The 17149-nt window shown below is 38.7% G+C and overlaps 1 protein-coding gene across 4 annotated transcripts in view; it reads left to right on the top strand.

Moving 5' to 3' along the window:
- Positions 1-16609, top strand: part of TFDP2 (transcription factor Dp-2) — a 57199-nt gene extending 40590 nt beyond the window's left edge. For all 4 annotated transcript variants that reach the window (XM_048314143.1, XM_048314141.1, XM_048314142.1 and 1 more), the window contains 3 exons: positions 2388-2554; positions 7955-8060; positions 8941-16609. In XM_048314143.1, coding sequence (XP_048170100.1) covers positions 2388-2554; positions 7955-8060; positions 8941-9109 — 442 coding nt within the window. In that variant the 3' untranslated portion in view covers positions 9110-16609. The remainder of the gene's footprint in view (positions 1-2387; positions 2555-7954; positions 8061-8940) is intronic.
- Positions 16610-17149: the final 540 nt, after the last annotated feature.

The raw sequence follows: 17149 nt of genomic DNA, 5'->3' as shown, positions 1-17149 counted from the left end.
TTGTTTAGCGTTTAAGAAGGTAGATGGGTGCCAAGCAGCATACTGGGAATGGCATTTCTGAAGTTGGAGTAGGAAAAGCAAAGTCTTCAGGTAAAAAGGAAGTAGTTAACTAATTTTAAAGATGAGGCACCTGAATAAGTCCCATTTATACAGGAAAAATGTATTTAGTATATATGGTACTTCTGTATAAATGCTGTTGGTCCTAGGAAAAAGAAAGAAAAAGTAACCAGAATACTTTGTTTTAAACAAGTATTCAGACACAATAGATGTATCAGAAAGTTGGAAAATTAGAACATCTCTTATGGGAAATGCTGAAGATTTTGTCATTGGAGATACAATGCTGTACACTAGACAGACCATGTAGGAAGTGGCTTCTTGTACCCTTACAGAAGGAATTGCCTGTAGCAGTGGAAAATCCATATTAAAATCACTGGTGATCAGATTTGCACTTACCATGGGAAACGGACAGGAAGTGTACCCAATTTTGTATACACAGTATTATTAGCCTCTGGACCTAGCTTGTAGTACTGAATAATAACATGGCAGCCCAGTAGATCATTCTGTGAGAACAAAAGTTGATTTCTCAATAACAGCTGAAATTGTGTTGGGAATTACTAGGAAAAACAGTAAGGACTACAGATGCATATAGTGCTTTATATCTGGAATACTATACACTCTCATGTTCTTGGAAAAAGTATGGCATAACCAGGAGAGACACAGGAGGACAGCAAGAAGAAATGAGGCTTAGGAAAGGCTTTGACAGAAGGAAAGATGGGCTCTTTGGCCTAGAAAAGAGAGGACAGTGGACTCCCAGGTGTCTCAGAAATCACCAGTGAGATGGTGAACATACATAAAGAAATGCTGCACACAGTTGCATATTAAATTAAGAGACATTAAGAGAAGAAACCAGGTGACAAGAATGTTTATGCAAATCATAATTGATTTTATTCATGCCAAAAGTTTACATAAGTTCAGAAAGGGGTAATGTCGAGTGCCTGAAAGAAAATCCTCAAATAGCTGTTAAAAGCAGAGGAAGTATAGGGACTTCCTGTATCAATGACTGCAGGCTGCTAGAAACCAAACTGGAGAAATACTGAAGACTGTAAATGTCTTAGTTCGGAAACTTGCTGGGAAGAGGAAAGAAGTTACCTTCCTTTCTAACATCCAGTATTTGGCCATAGCACATTGGAGAAGAAATGCAGAACTATCAATAAATGCGGCTTTTGATCCTGTGCCATTCAGTTATGAGGCATTAATTACACAGCTTGCTGGTAGTAGCTTGGTATGACACTGAGCTTTGCCAGTTTAGGTAGCAGGAATGTAATTGTACCAGTTAAAATGGCCTTAACACGTCTTATTTTCCCTTTTAATGTGATTATGCTGAAATAAATAAAGGTGCATAAACAATAGGTTTTACAAGTAACATGGTATATGAGCCACAGAAGAAATGCTGTGTGTAAACTGACAATTACACCGAGCACAAAGCATTCGATTACCAATTGAAAATTCTATGTATAAACTCAAGAGCTGTAAAGTTTCCAAGCTTACTGGCTCAGGTGTAAGAAAACAAGTATTAGAAAACAACCTGTCAAGAAAATTGACATGAGCTTGGAGAGATAATGGAAGACCCACCAGTGAGTTACCTTTTAAAGACTGTATCTCAGAGATGGGTTGCTTTTCCAGGGACAAAGGTTTTGCCAGCAGCAAAGGAGGTACTGGGAACTAAGCCTTATTTTACAGACCAGAATACCTGTGATGACAGTGTAAGGCCAGCCTAAATGCCCCTGCTTTTCTTAAAGCTGTCTGAAGTTTATATCTCAATTTCCACTTTTATGTGCAGTTAAAAACATTTTGAGAGTCCTGCAGCAGAAACGGTGGGTTGTGAACACACAGGACTGTGAACAGGCTGCTTTTCTAGCTGCATCCAAAAAAGCAAAATTATAGCAAAGTAAATAGGTCAGTTCACAGGAGGAGTGTTGCACATTAGAACAGAAAGTGAAATGTAAAAGCAGAAAAACAAAATAGTTATTTTGGTGACAGGGCTTCAGGTGACCCGATTGGCTTTAGTGCAAGTGAAGGTTCATGTTTAATAAGGTCTCCCTCTTCCCCTTTGAATCTACTTACTGAGGTAGAAAATTTTAAACTTTGTTCCTGCAGTGGTGAAGTTACTTTTAATTGAGAATGTGCCATTTTAAACCTGTGGCATGCTAGTCACAGAAAAGAGAAAGCATTTCTTGCTCTTCTCTTTCCTTAAGGACCCTTCACAGAAAATCAAGACTCCAGACACTTACTTCAGTGCATACCAAAAACACCAGAGAAAGAACAGGCAAGAAAAGCACAGCTGTGCTCTTTTCAGAATCATCTCACTTTTAATTTTTTATGTGCAGATTTGAATACCTCTTTAATTTCGATAATACTTTTGAGATTCATGATGACAGCGAGGTGCTGAAGAGAATGGGAATGTCCTTTGGACTCGAAGCAGGCAAATGTTCAGCTGAGGACCTAAGAACCGCAAAATCACTGGTGCCAAAAGCTTTAGAAGGCTACATCACAGGTAAGTTAAATATTGGTCCTGATAAAATCCATAACCTTACTTAACTGAAGCAAATTTAATTATATTAACTTATTAAGTCTGTAACATTTGAGGGTTTGTGGGACTTAGTAGGGTGGTACATGACCCAGTTGTTTTACTGTTAATTTTGGAAGGTTTATCTTAGTAGTCATGTTGACTTAATTCACACTGATTTATAACAAAAAACTTCTGTGTGAGCTGCATTATGAAGAATTATTTCTTAAACAGCTAAATTGATACCAAGAACAGGTTTTCATGCGTTAGTATTAATTTTGAGTAACTGGATGTATGGAGGAGCAAACTGGAAGAGGGCAGCTCTTCCCAAGCTGAGGAAAAGGAAAGAAAAAGAGCATCTTGAACTGGTTGGGTGTAATCCCTCAGGAGCCAGCAGGTGCCACCTGAGAACTGAGCTTCTCTAAATAAAGCAAGAGGCTCTAAAGACTTCACGACAGGTGTCCCATGCAGAGGCTTTTACTGCCCTGTTTGAACAGGTCCTGCTTAGACACAAAACTAGGATTCCTTCAGTGTTGCATCACTAGACTAGAGCTGCTAAGACTTGATTTCACTTCCTATAGTTATTATCAGAGTGTGTTCTTCTTGCTGTACCCAGAGCTTAAATTTAGCCCAGCATTTTCTCAAGTTTCTGGAGGGACTTCATCTGTAAAGGAAGTGTTACCCAATTAACTACTGTGTACAGACCTCTGTTTTTGTGGAAAGGGAACAAAGCCCTTGCCCTAATTTTTCTACTGCTATATATAAATTAGAATTCAGTTAACATTCTATAAAATTAGTACATTTTAAGTGGCTTAACATTTCAAACTACATCAAATGTGCATATGTTTATTAACACATATTTGTGTTTTCCTGGTCCTGTTGTCCTGTGGGTTTTAAAACTAAGTTTTCATATTTTATTTTTGGTCAGTTTTGAAATACACTCACAACAAAAAGAGAAGTTGAAAGAAATCTTGATTTGTTCCTCACAGGTTCGGTCAACTCAACATTATTTACCGTGTGATTTATCAGCAATGTAAAAAAGGGGAAAGGAGCAGAACCTAGGTCTTCTAATAGTGTTGCAATGTTGAAGTTATTTAATTGCTTCCATGTGTTGAGGATCAAACTAAAATTTCTTTTTCATTTTAAGCCTGCATTAATTACCTCCAGAAAACAGATTTTCTTTACATTTGCACAAACCCCTGTGTCATTACACTATTTACTGAGTACTTCCCTAGTAGCAAACCAGCAGCCTAGAACCTATATAGAGTTTTAACCATAGGAAATGCATTGATTTAATTTTTTATTGAAATATCCTTAAGGCAAAGTAATGTACTCTTCAGACATGGGTTACATTCAGCTGTTTCAGCCTCTGTAAAAACTAGCTGAGAGGTCTTCTTACTAGTATTTGTATTTTAAAATATATATATACTTTAATTTATATACATACTAGTATATGTATTTATTTTAAAGGTTTATTCTATCTGTTGCTTGTTACTTAATTGTGCTACACAAATCTACAGTTAAGAGTATGAGTTGCATAGTGATGGTTTCTAATTGAAGTAAGCGACCAATAAAGGAAACAGATTTAAATGTTTTGCACAATACTTGAAAAGCCAGCATTTTCCTGATCATATATTTTTGGTGATCTTCCCATTTTAACCTTGGGAGTCTTTAGACATTTTCTTACACAGCAAGAGTAGGGAAATAGAAGGGTCATCACTGGTTTCTAGAATTCATGGTTACTTCTACATTGTCATGATGGCTCTTTCAAGAACAATGGCTTCAGTTACTGCTATACAGGAAAAACTAATCATGGTCTCTTATTTATTCACTGAGTAAATTTATTGCAATCGAGATTCATTACAATCACAGTAGCTGACTCCATGGTCAACTGCTCTAGAAGCCAGTCCTCTTCTAATATGTCCAAGTAGGTGAATCATTTCCTGTACAATGTTAGTTTGACCTTAGCCTGGTCAAACTAACATTGTGCAGGCTTGATAATTCCTGACTTTCAAACACTAACAGTAGTTTGTACTATAATCCTTGCCTGTAGAACTAGAGGAGCAGTTGGAAGAATCCTAAGTCTGAACCAGTTCAATTAAAGAAACTTGACAAAAAATGTTGGACCATCTCTGCTTTGAAAAGCAGTAACTTGGAACTGCTGAGCTGATGATGTGCACATCAAAGCTTTATTGGTGTATTTTCTTTTAAAGAGGATCATATGTTTTAGCCATTCTTCAAGTGCCCAAATTTGATAAAAGTATTGTCTTCTAGGTTTGCTAGTTTCACAGTGTTTTAGCAAATAAATGTATTTCTGTAATACGCATTTTAAATACTATGTTAGTGTGATCCTCAGGTAGGACTGCCATTGAAATCAGCAGAAGCTAAGGCATATTGACCTCATAGAGAAAAATATTCTGTGTATCTTAAATTATTTTTGTAACACACTTTTCTGTTGCTTGACTGTCAAAACTAACAATGTCTAAAACATGATACTTGCACCAGCTTAAGAGGATATCCCGAGGACACAATCCTAATTATACATTCCTGCCCCTTTCTGCATTTTGACCCAGGTGCTTTCCTGTGTGCTCTCCCTGGGCTGGTTCCAGGTACTAAACTGCAGCCTTTGTCTGGCAGAGGAGTTTTCAACAATTAAACAAGTAGAACTATGTAGAAAAGGACTCAAACGAGAATAGCTGAAGTGGAAAGGAGGGAGTGAAGTTGCTGGGTGAGCAGAAATACTTCACTGCCCGGGACAAGCATAAACTCATAGAACAGCAGCCAGAGTAGCATCGCTGCCTTTTGGGCTGTGCACATCCTACAGGCATTTAACACAAAAACAAGTCCTGGCTTTGTTAGTTGAGTCCTGACTACTAGAAATGAGGCTGCAGACTGAAAAAAAGCAGGAAGTAAAAATTCTGAGGCACTAACAGTTGGGGTAACAATGTCTCACCTTATGTATCCCACTAGGGCAGACAAAGTGCTGCAGTTTTGGACTTTTTTTTTCCCCTGTGTGAAGAAGTGCCCTGCTACTTACCTGCATAATAAGCCATGACTGGAAAATGGGCTGGAGTTGGAACTAAAGAGCTAAGAGTACCCACTGACTGAGCGAGTTTGTTCAGCTGTCATCAACACTCTTATGCAGCACTTGTACATTAATAGCTTCAGCAGTTGAGGGTATTGCTTTACAGCCTTCTCAAATAAAATAAATTTCTACTAAGTGTGTCTGCTGCAAGATATACCTAATTCATAACAATGCCACTTTTAGATTGGACTTCAGCACCTTGGGAAGGTTTATTCTAACTGCTTTCCCTGGTTTTAAGTGTATCTATTAGTAATTGATCTACACTGCCAGAACGAGTAAGTCTTTTCATTGTAGGTACACTTCTATTTTGACAGACTTTTCCATTTTCCATTGGAAATGGCTTCAACTCCCCATCATTCACAAACTTCTTATCCCTTGCTACTCAGAGCCCATTGGAAAACTGAATTTAGAAATACAAGGCAATGAAAATACAAGGCAGGGATATGCATTTATGAAGCACCTTTCTGCCATACTTCTATCTTGCTCTTCAAAAAGAAAACTAAGTAGCTATTATCCAGAAATGTTAATAAACCACAAGATTACTAGCAGTGTCTTGTTATTTTTCTGGAATACTAAACATGTACACACAGGTACACTCCTTCAAAATACCAGGAAACAACATCATGGTACACCTCCATTAATCTAAATACAACACAGTAGTTCAAAATGGTTTTTAGCCTCCTCCTGCAAAGATGGGAGGGAGCTGTCAGAACATGTTCTCTGTAACATGAAACCTGCATTTAGTGCAATCTTAATGAAAGACATCCAGCTCCATCCACATTTAACTGTTCTCATCTATTCTGTCCTCACAGATCACTCTAAAACTGCCACTTATTAATGTTTGCTGTCATGTTCCAAAGGCTGCTGCCAGGAACTTGCTAGCCTTGCTTTGTAACATGACATTTAAATACCTTGCTGCTAACAGCTTTCCACAGCACAAACCAAGGTAGCCTGTGGATCCACCCCTCATGTAAAATGGTGAGCCAATTCACATGGCTGTGTCAACCTGCTTAAAACAGTCCCTGTGCTAGGCAGCACTGCCAAATCTCAAGCAACCAAAGCTTGACAACACAGAAGGACAAATGACAATCTGTATGTAACAAACACAGTTATTCCTCTTACCTGCTGTTATAGAACAATTTTAGATAAAATATAAGTAGTACAGTCCCAGTTTACTACCACTATGCTGTCCAAAACAGAGCCTGAGTTAGGCATAGAACTTAACAGTAAGGACTCTAACTCCTGGTTTAATGCATCCAGCTGAAACCACATGCAAGTACCATGGAAAAGAACTAGACAGTCTTGATAACTTTGTTTTGATGTTAACTTTATGTTGAGATGGAATTGGGGTAGGTCAATAGAAATACCTTATCTAAGAAGCAAATTAAAAACACACACGTACCCAAAAAATCTTGTAAATGTAATTGGGTCAGTGGACTTATTTTGCTGATTCTCTTGGCAGAAATGTGTGTAACTGGAAACAACTGACAGGCATTACTTGTTAGGGAATTTGAAAACAAGTACTATGAGGGTTGTAAGTAATCCCACCCCCCCCACCCCCCAGGGGCTTTTAACAAACTACCTCAAGAAACTCGGCATCATTGCCAGACCATTTCAATGGTCTTAACCCTGCCATTTCCTATTCTAGGGAGGAGAGTGCCTTACATGTCTCACATGCAGTGTACACCAGGCTCTCTCTTCCATTCTTGGCACCAGCCCTTTGCCATGGTCTGTGCATGGCCTCTGCAAGTGCCCAGCTCTGGCTGGTGGCAGAGCAGATTAGGAGGCTGCCTCACAGCCAGCCATGAGAGCACCAGGCTGAAACTGCCTTTGGCAACCAGAACACACACAGTGACACAGTGACACGGAGACTGCCTGGGTGGCTTCACTGCACTATCTCAAACCCAGATAAATACAACTCCTTTTGTACCTTCACTGAATGTAGCAGCCAAGGCACTTGGAGCTGTTGGGCCATTTCACAGGGTCAGGCTGTAGCAGTAAGTTTCCATGGACTCCAGAACTCTTATTTCAGATACCTGTGATTGCATACAGCCAGCAGCCAGGCGAATCTTCTTCAGACAGAGGGAAAAGCCGAGTACAAGGTTTAAGTGCATCCACAAACACAGGATATAATTTCATCTTGATTAAACAGGACACATCTACAGTATAAAAATAAACTCGAGCTACTGGTACCTGCTAAACTAAATGAAGAGATCCTAACTGCAAAGAGAATGCAAAGTTTAAAATTGTGAAAGTAAGAAAAAATGTAAGTAACTCTCATAAATACTTATGCTTTCTTCTAGATATGTCTGCAGGATTTTCATGGATAAACCAAGGGTTACTTTCAAGTTCAGCACAAGCAGTTTCCCATTTCGAGGCAGCTGGAGGCACTTACGATGCTAAATCAAGGTAAATAAAATAATTTTTTATTCAAGGATAGTTATATATGCTTGTGGTACTTAAGTAACCTTGCTATTTCATACCATTTGTATGCAGGAATTGAGATATTTTCCTATAATGGTTAATTTTGATTGTGAAAAAGTCTGTAATTCTGTCTTCCTTGATAATTATATTTGTAAGGTTAAGTCAACATGCTTTGAATGTTGAATATACCACCTATTTTGTACCTGTGTTTCTTAAGAATAGAATCAGTTTCAAGCCCCTTTTCCTGATTAACCTTAAATTCCTGCCTGGGCATGGACTACAAATAGGTAATTACATGTGGATAAAAGCCTGGTAATATTTCTGAAGAATGCATAAGAATGTCTGGTGTCTAAATGCACTACTGTTTAAGCTCTCATGAAAGTAGTTTAGTCCACACAGCTTAATAAGAATTTAAAATTAAAAACCAACAACCAAACAAAAAACCACCAATCTAAAATACACCTCGACAGCCAGACTTTGCTTGGAGTTTACCTGTAGCATAAAAAATTGGAAATAGGGATTTTTTTTTTAACAGGCTCTTTCTCATAGCATTTAATAGCTTCATTTTATATTGCAAACATTTCTGTGTATTAATGAAATGGTGATGAATATCTTTTTTTGTTCTTCAGCTTAAGCAATTCTACTAGTTGTTTATGAAAAAAAAAAGTCACCTAGTAATCTTTTTTATGCAACCTTCCAATGTTTTATCAGCTCTCCTAACTAATAGCTGTGTTTACTGTAACACTTAGGGATTTTTCCTTGTTCATAGCATTTCTTCGACTACAGAAGAGCTGAGGCCAAAAAGAAAAAGCTTAAAACCTCAGGAGAAACCCTCTAAATTTCACCCTTTCTGTTGTTTTGCTAGTGAGAATCCAGGGTTGTGTTTGGATGCTGAAGTGGCCTTAGCAACTGGGCAGCTGCTTGCCCCTAGCAGTCAGCAGTCCAGCAGTGCAGCGTCCCGGGGGGAGACGCCCTGCTCCTTCAACGAGGAAGAGGAAGAGGATGAAGATGAGGATTCTTCCTCCCCAGAATGAGGACAGTAGAAAATGGAATATGCAAAATGCTGCTCAAGTATTCTTAATGGGAGTTCCTATTTGGATTTTATTGGTTTCTTGCCTTGGTTTGCACTGTGTTCAGTGAAGCAAAATGGAAGCTTCAAAACAAGTTTATCCATAGCTGAAATTGAAAAATTTTATAACTGAACACAGAGTGACATGCAGAGACAGAGCAAAGTGGGTTTTATCAACTACAAATGAGGAAAAGAACAAAGTCCTTGGAGATTTGGCAAAGTAAACCTTAAGTTCATCTTTTCCATTCTGGGACTCACACCTCTGTCTTCCCCATGTCTTTTTCAGATGGAGAACAGAGTCAGTCAGTCAGTAAAAGCCAATTCTTGCATTGTCTTTTGGCTGTGCTGCCTTTAAAAAAAGGGGGAGAGAGAGCACACGCAAATGCGCCAAAATCGTTATTTAAAATTATCTTGTATGAACGTGGTTATAGGGAAAAGGGGCTGTTCAAATGTTTGCTTTTTTTCTGTTCAACTTGCTGTATAGAAGATTCTTAAAGTAATATAAATTGCAAGTGATTAAATGAATCTTGAAATAGTTTAAATCCACTTTAGATACTCTAAAAGTAACATTAGTATAAAAGGTTCGTATGTTCATTTATATTGCCAGCCTAATTTATTATAAGTGATTATTCTTAGCCATTATTAAAACAGTCAGGAAAAAAACCAGTATTCTCTGCACCAGCCTTTTTCAAGAAAAAGATTAAAGAATTGTATTTCTAGATTACAGTGTATTCAGTGTAGCTTCTCCTTTACTGTTCTAACTATATAAACCCTTTGATGTTAGAGCATGTGTTGTTTTTTTTAAAAAGGCCTCCTACCATGTTAAGGATCTCAGGCAGCATGTTTTCAAGGCAGTCTTTTCAAATTTGGGGCGGGCAGGTCATATAAATTTTAAAGTCATAGGCTGAGGCCCTTAGGGAAAAAAAATAAAATGTCAACAGTACATCATTTCATGTTTTGCATACTGGTCAGCTTGGATTCTGACAGACTTTCTTATCAGTAGCTTCAGTTGCACTCACCTTGATGCACCTTTGAAAATAGTATCAAACCACTTAAAATAATCTATGGCTCAAGTTACATAACATGTATTCCATGTGAACTGTTACATTAGACTTGCAGCAGGAGGCCGTGTTTTCCATAGCTAACATCACATCCAATCATAAACACCTTTTTGAAAAAACACAAAACTTGAATATCAGTGCAAAATACACTGTAGATGTACTCTTTCCATGGTGTTCCAGCATCCAGGACTTTAACTAGTCTCTAAGTTAACTTTTTCATTAGGTAAATCTTTTTCAGTTTTTATACTGTCTGTAGGTAGTTGCCCTGTGTCTCATCTGTCTGAGGCAGCTGTCCTGGCTCTGTTCCTGCACTGGGAGATGAGGCAGTTTGTCCTGTTGCTCACCTGAGCAATGGCAGCAGACTGTCCCTGGGCTGCTGGGAGCATTACTCTCACAGCCTGGGCCATGTCACATCATCTTTTACAGCCAAACCTGCACTCACTCAGGCCAGCGAGATCCAGAAGCACCAAGCCTGAGCTACAGAGAGAAAATGAAGCTCCAGCTCGAGAGCTGCCTAGCCATGTGCAGGAGTTAGCACAGGACTGGCTGCTCACAGGACAGGTAAAACTGTGAGGAGCAGACAAGCACCATGTGCATGTTTACATTACAAACTAAAGCATGCAGACAGAAACTTTTCACAGATAGTTCAAACTCCTGCACGTGAGGAGTACCTGAGGGCAGCCCCAGTAAGTAAGTATGACTCTTGACTGAGCTATCTATTTTACACAAATGAGCTGCAAATGCACAAACTAAAAAACACCATGATATTCAGCCTTAGGGCAAGACTGTTAAGCCAATGTTGTGCTCATGGCTCACAGGCAACAAAAGACTGAGGGCTTTACACCCCCTCACTTCCACCGAATCTGTAACACTACCTCTATACCAAGAAAGCTTTACAGATACAAAACAATGTTCTTGCTGAGAGAGTCAGTGCACTTGAGCAAAGTGCCTCACTTTTGAAATGGGGGGAGAAGGGAACAGGTACTCCAGACATACTACTATGGAATTGTCAGCTTCATGAATGACCTTTCATTTAAACAGATAATCACTTTCATTCTTAAAAACTCATTGCTTTTTCAAAAACTGTCCTGTCAGTCAGCTTTCATTGGAGAGGGCAGATCAAAGATAACTTACATATGCATGATCCTAAGGAATTCTTAAAGAGGGAAATATCTTCCAAAGTAGTTATACCTCCCTCCCCCCCAACAATACATTAGGGACACATTTAACTTCACACTTTCTTCACACTTCCCACTCAAGATTTGTGTAAAAAGAAAAATCAGCAAAACACTAAACAGTTCCTAAAGAGCAGCACTTTGAACTATAAGAACTTGGCAAAAAAAGGCATTCCAGAGAAAAAAATACATTCCAGAAATGGAATGTATTTTATTAGCAGTCAGTGGGCTTTACAGGGGGAAGATCTTCAATGATACCTTTCCTCCATTGATGTCTGTGCCCTTCAAAGCTGCAGCCTGCACAGCTGCTTGCTTTCTGGCAAACATCAAGCTATCAAATTTAAAGATAAAAAATAAAAAATATGGGAGCACATAACATTTATTTGACAGTTGAACCAAGCCTTTACAAGTTACTTTTCCTGGACTAGTTGAATACAAAGGACAAAACAAGTTAGAACATTTAGAAGAGACTTCAAAAGTAAATTCTTTCCTTGGGCTTCTTTGTGCCAAGTACCAGTTGAGGATGAAGTTCAACTAAAGCACTGTGGTCTTGTGGCTACACTAAAGTCTGGGAACTAGGAGAATTTGGGGCCTTATCCAGCCATAGTCACTTGTGTATGATCTCAGGCAAGCCTTTCAATCATTCCTGGTGATCTTAGCTGCCATATTTAAAAAAGAAACAAAACACACACACAAAAACCACAAACCAAAACAGGTAAATGCAAGACCTCACTAAAGGCAGCTGCAATTGTGAGTAACAAGGGGGTTGAGAATATTAACAAACCACAGAGCTCACACTAAGCTCATGGCAGTGCTTGTGCTCAGCTGCTTCAGCACACAGGCCCTCCCTCCTGCTGAGAGGCAGCAGACACTTTCCACAATAAAATGGTCATGACCAAGACTGGTTTTCCCATTTTCTATTCAGCTCCCATCATCTTCTCCTGTCTCATGCAATAGCCCTGACATTCATTGACAGGAATCAAGCAGCAACTGGTACTAGATCATACGTCATATAAGGAAACCTTAACATTTAAATTTCCATGCAACTTATATTTAAGATAAATTTAAGTGATGTTTCTGTGTCTTGGAACACTCTCTCACTTATACATTCAAAAGCCACTTGGCTGCAAGCAATGTAATGCTGCATGTAAATGCTTTTATAGCTATAGTGAAGTAAACAGCTTTATTTCTGGACTGACTTTGTGGTGCTTGAAAGATCTAAATTTGACTTAGAAAAACTTGTCAGCTCCACTAACTAAATGACAAAATACAAATGGGAGACAGCATTTTTCTATTATGTGGAAATCTGACATAATGTTTGTGAATTTTGGTATTTAAAATTGTATTAAAGTGCACCAGTGTTCTCATTTCAACACTGGAATTAATGCCAACAATCCACCTAATCTCAGAAAGTGTGTGTATCTAAGCAAATAAGACAATTTTAACTGAGAGTATGACTTCAACTAACACCATTAAACCCAGTACAAGCCACACTGTAGGTGTTTCCATTTTGGTTAAGGGGTTTTAATTTTTAAACTACAGCTTGCAAATACCCCTAATCCTTTTGAGCAGCTGGAAATTGCTGACAATACAGAATTTCCACAGAAGGGCTTCTGCTGATCCACTATGTCAGCCTGAAGTAACATTATGTAAAAAGGCCTAATAACCAAATTTTAATCCTTTTGTTTTTTTAAAGGAAAATGAGGCCTTCAAGTTCATACATGAAATGATGCTTGAATTTAGAATTCCACAGTTAAGATTTAAAAGCTCAAGTGCTCTTTCTTTTGAACCAATCCACCATTTTAATTCAAGAGCATGGCTGAAACTTAACCACATTTGAACTCTCGGTAATACTCCTTTCTGTAGTAACTGGCCCTTTTCAGCTGAAAATAATCCAGGCAGTTGATTGTAAAGACTTTCCTTTTAGTGAGTTAAAGATGCTTGGGGTTTGGATTCATATAAAAACAAAGCCAGTACCACAGGGTATGGTCTAGAGAAAACAAACCAAAACAAGCTATCTTCTGCCTGAGCCACCTCATTTATATCTTTTCATTGCCAAGAATCTCTCAGGAACATGATGATATTAAATAACCAGATATAATGAGCTGGGGGAAGACTACTAAATTTAAATCACTTTTAATTTGTGACTTTAAAAATTCTAGTAATAGCCATACTTTGGGGTGACATCCTTCTGCTGCAGTTGGGTCACTCGGAGGTCTGGTCTATTTTGTGGCTAAAGGTGTCTCAGCTGTCAGCACTGGGAAGTGGTGCCTCTTGCAGCATTAGTGATGAACAGGGGAGAGAGAGGCCAAGGACCTGTTTATGGAGGTTTTGTTCTTTAAAATGTGCCACTTGTTGAATTCTGGCCTCTGTCTGCAAGCAGTACACCAATGAATCATTTGTTAATTTGTGGACATCACACACCTACCTGAGCATGTGAACAGCTTTAAGTACTTAATTTTCTGCTGGCAGGTATTCACATAACCCAATCCTGATACCATAAAACTTCCTGAACCTCATTCCTTAGACTTAAAAGTTCCCAAATCAGATTATCTCTTTCCTGTTTAGCTGTTAAAATTTTGTCTGGTGAGTGTTTTTAAGAGGCTGTGAGTAACTCTTCTCCCCCGATCCTGTATATTGCCAAAAAAATACTCATAACCAATGTTATTCCCAGTTCTTCATTCCATCTGCAAAGGATTACCATCTTTTCAAGTCACTGTAGAGCTGCATGTACAAGAACCTGCCAGATCTTTCAGTCTGATTGCCTGAGGTGGCATCTATGGATCTCTCCCCAGCTGGCACTGACAGTGAGGGGTGGGAATGCTCATTAAAGCAGTCTGACAGTAACAACTGAAGGGGCTGTTTGTCACAGCTCTTCAGAGATTGTACAGTCACTCTCCACCTTTAATACTACCTTGTCCGGCTACCCCAGAGATCAGCCAAAACCAAACTGTTTTCTTTCTGCTTCCATATTTTTGACAGTACCCTAGAATCCAATATTTAGGATATCCACCTAAACTGCAGGACACCAAAAATCCTTTCCCAGAATTGGACAGAAGTAACATCTGAGATCTAAGCATCCAAATCCCAAAGGAAAGCCTCCTGCTTAGGAACAACATGGAGCAAATAAATACTTCTACATTTATCTAAGGAGAAAAGCAGACTGACCTGGATCAGGTCAGTATCTGTAACAGGGCCATGATAATTCCAAGCAGATACAGGAACCTCCCAGTAGCCCAAACTCACATCTCTACTTAGTCTTCTGTACTGGCTAGAACAAGTGCAGTTACTTAGATCTGACTTCTCTAAATGCCATTCTTAAGTACTCAACACTCTCCAGGCATAGGTACTTTAGATATATGGACACCATGGGGGAGCAGGATACAGCAATGTCAAATTTAAATCCAGCTGTAGATGCAGGTCAAACTCATCTATGCAGAAACTTTTTCCAAGACAAAATGAGTCTTTACTGGTGAGTTGGCTTTAGCCCATTCTCCTTCTGCAGGCTGAGTGAAACACTCGTTCTCACACTGCCTGGTTCTTGTGCTGCCCAGCTGCATGAGCCAGGCAGCCAGAGAGGAAAAAAACACCACATATCCACAGCCCTTCCTGCTGACATTTTACGATCACATACAACTACCCTGAATGGCCACAAAAGTTAAAATGATCAGGAAAGGTGAAGTCCACAAAATCAGTCTCCAGGCGTTTCGGTGGGTTGTTAAATTACTATTGTAACTTTAACAATTAGTACATTTGGTTGTACTCATGCAGGGATTCTCCCAGAATTTCCCCAGGAAAACACAAAATGAATCACAATCCATCATACAAGTTTCTGGCACATTCCCTTGTCTTAAAGGCCATGCTGTATACATGAAAAATACTTCAGAGAAGCATAATGCAAATGTTATGACACTGTATCTCACAAACAGCTACTGTAAAAAAATTAATCCTACTCCGAACAAACCTGTAAGAAGTAGGATGTGAGTCTGTCCTCGTTCATGCCCTGGGACCAAGGCACAGCCTTTGTGTTTGCATATCCTACATGGCATCAGGAGTAACCGGCCAGCAAGCACAGGCAGAGTTTTACACCAGGACATGTTTGTTGGCACCTGGGGAATCATCTGGCAGTAGATGAGTCCTTGGTAATGAGTGAATGCTCATATGCCATCAGCCCGTGTTCTGAAGGTGCTACAACATGCAGCAAGGGGTAGAAAAGTCACGTGTGGCCCTCCATCCCCCCTTACAGTAGCACTTTTTAATATCCACTATATTCTACATGGAAGAAATTGTAGAGACACTTCCTTTTTATATTTAAAATGTAGAAACCACTTGAAAGCCCATTAACTTTTAAATTAAATAAAACTTTTTTTTTAAGAACAAGGCCAGTCATGGACAAAGCTATTTTATGACTTCCAATGCTGAACTCAAAGCAGGGTTTGTAAACATGGTGGGTGGGAAGAGACAAATCCAATTACAAGGATACTAATTATATGGGATTTGAAGTTTTAATTAATTTTTTTAATCTACTTATCTTGCTCTCCCAACATGTGTATTGGCACAAAGCGTCACACAAACACTTTAGTGGAAATTTTTCTCCCTTTTCTTGTGCTAAACTCTTTTATCTTCAGGACAGTCCAAGCTTCCCATTCATCTTCATTTGCTGCATATTTTTGAATTCTCCATAGATTTCTTTCTTTCCAAATACCTATAAATTATAGACTAAAGTTTTATTTTTGCAGAAAGTCTGCTATTAAGCTATGTTGATTTTTTGTTCTGATCAAATAGTGTTAATTTCTACTGCCACATTGCACGTGGCTAGGAGTAGTGTAAAAAAGAATGTGGTAGTATTTTATGTGCTTTAAACACTGAAAAATGTATACAGAAAAGTGCATATACAAAGTCTTACTTTCCTAATAGGAACACTGGCATTAGCAAATAGTATATTTGAACCAATAGGAAATATTACTTTGTAGTAGCAAACACTTTGTAAATAAAAACTTGTTATTTTTTTAATGGAAATTTTATAGAAGCTTTTTCTGTATACTCAATTGATCCCATGTTTACTGAAAATGCTGCAAGTGGGAATTGTACATTGCAAATGGGGGTGGGGAGCAGACAGTCTGACTGAGGTGAAAGCTGTGTATGCTTTGGAGAAGAACATCCAGTTTTCTGTGGACTGGAATGTAAACCTTAACTGTAGAAGAACTGAATAAAAGAATTTCAAGGCAACAGAACAGAGCTTGTCTTTGAGAAAAACATTGCAGAAAAAAGGTCACTCGAGGTTACCACTGCCAGTATGTGCACCTCGTTACAAAAAAAATGAACTGCCCTACTTCACATAGGAAATATGGCATCCTTTGGTTATTGAAAATATCACAGTCTAGCAATGGCATCCTCATTGGCTGATCATTCAGAAAAACTTCTTATGTCATTGTCCAGGGAGAGATGCTGGGCTTCTGAAATGGTTACATTTTGATAACTCACAAAATGTTTAGGGATATTATCATTCCTATCCATTCAAGATACACACCTAACCTATACCTAAGAGAAGGCCCCAGAAACAGGGTGTGTTCCCCCTGTTTCATGCTAGATCCTCTATCCTGTTGAACAGCCTTCAAACACCTATAGATTCTAAACATATATCCTTCCAAACCCCTTCCTTCTATTTTGGTAGCAAGAATCCACATGACAAGAATTTAGGCAGCATTAAATGCAGTCCCTCTTCATCCTCTGTGTTGGTTTTCCAGCTCTGCCAAATACGAAAACACC

This window comes from Corvus hawaiiensis, chromosome 10 (genome assembly GCF_020740725.1).
Source record: "Corvus hawaiiensis isolate bCorHaw1 chromosome 10, bCorHaw1.pri.cur, whole genome shotgun sequence".
Classification (NCBI taxonomy): Eukaryota; Metazoa; Chordata; class Aves; order Passeriformes; family Corvidae; genus Corvus; species Corvus hawaiiensis.
Note: the sequence above shows the minus strand (reverse complement) of the source record. Positions and strands in the feature narration are given on the sequence as shown.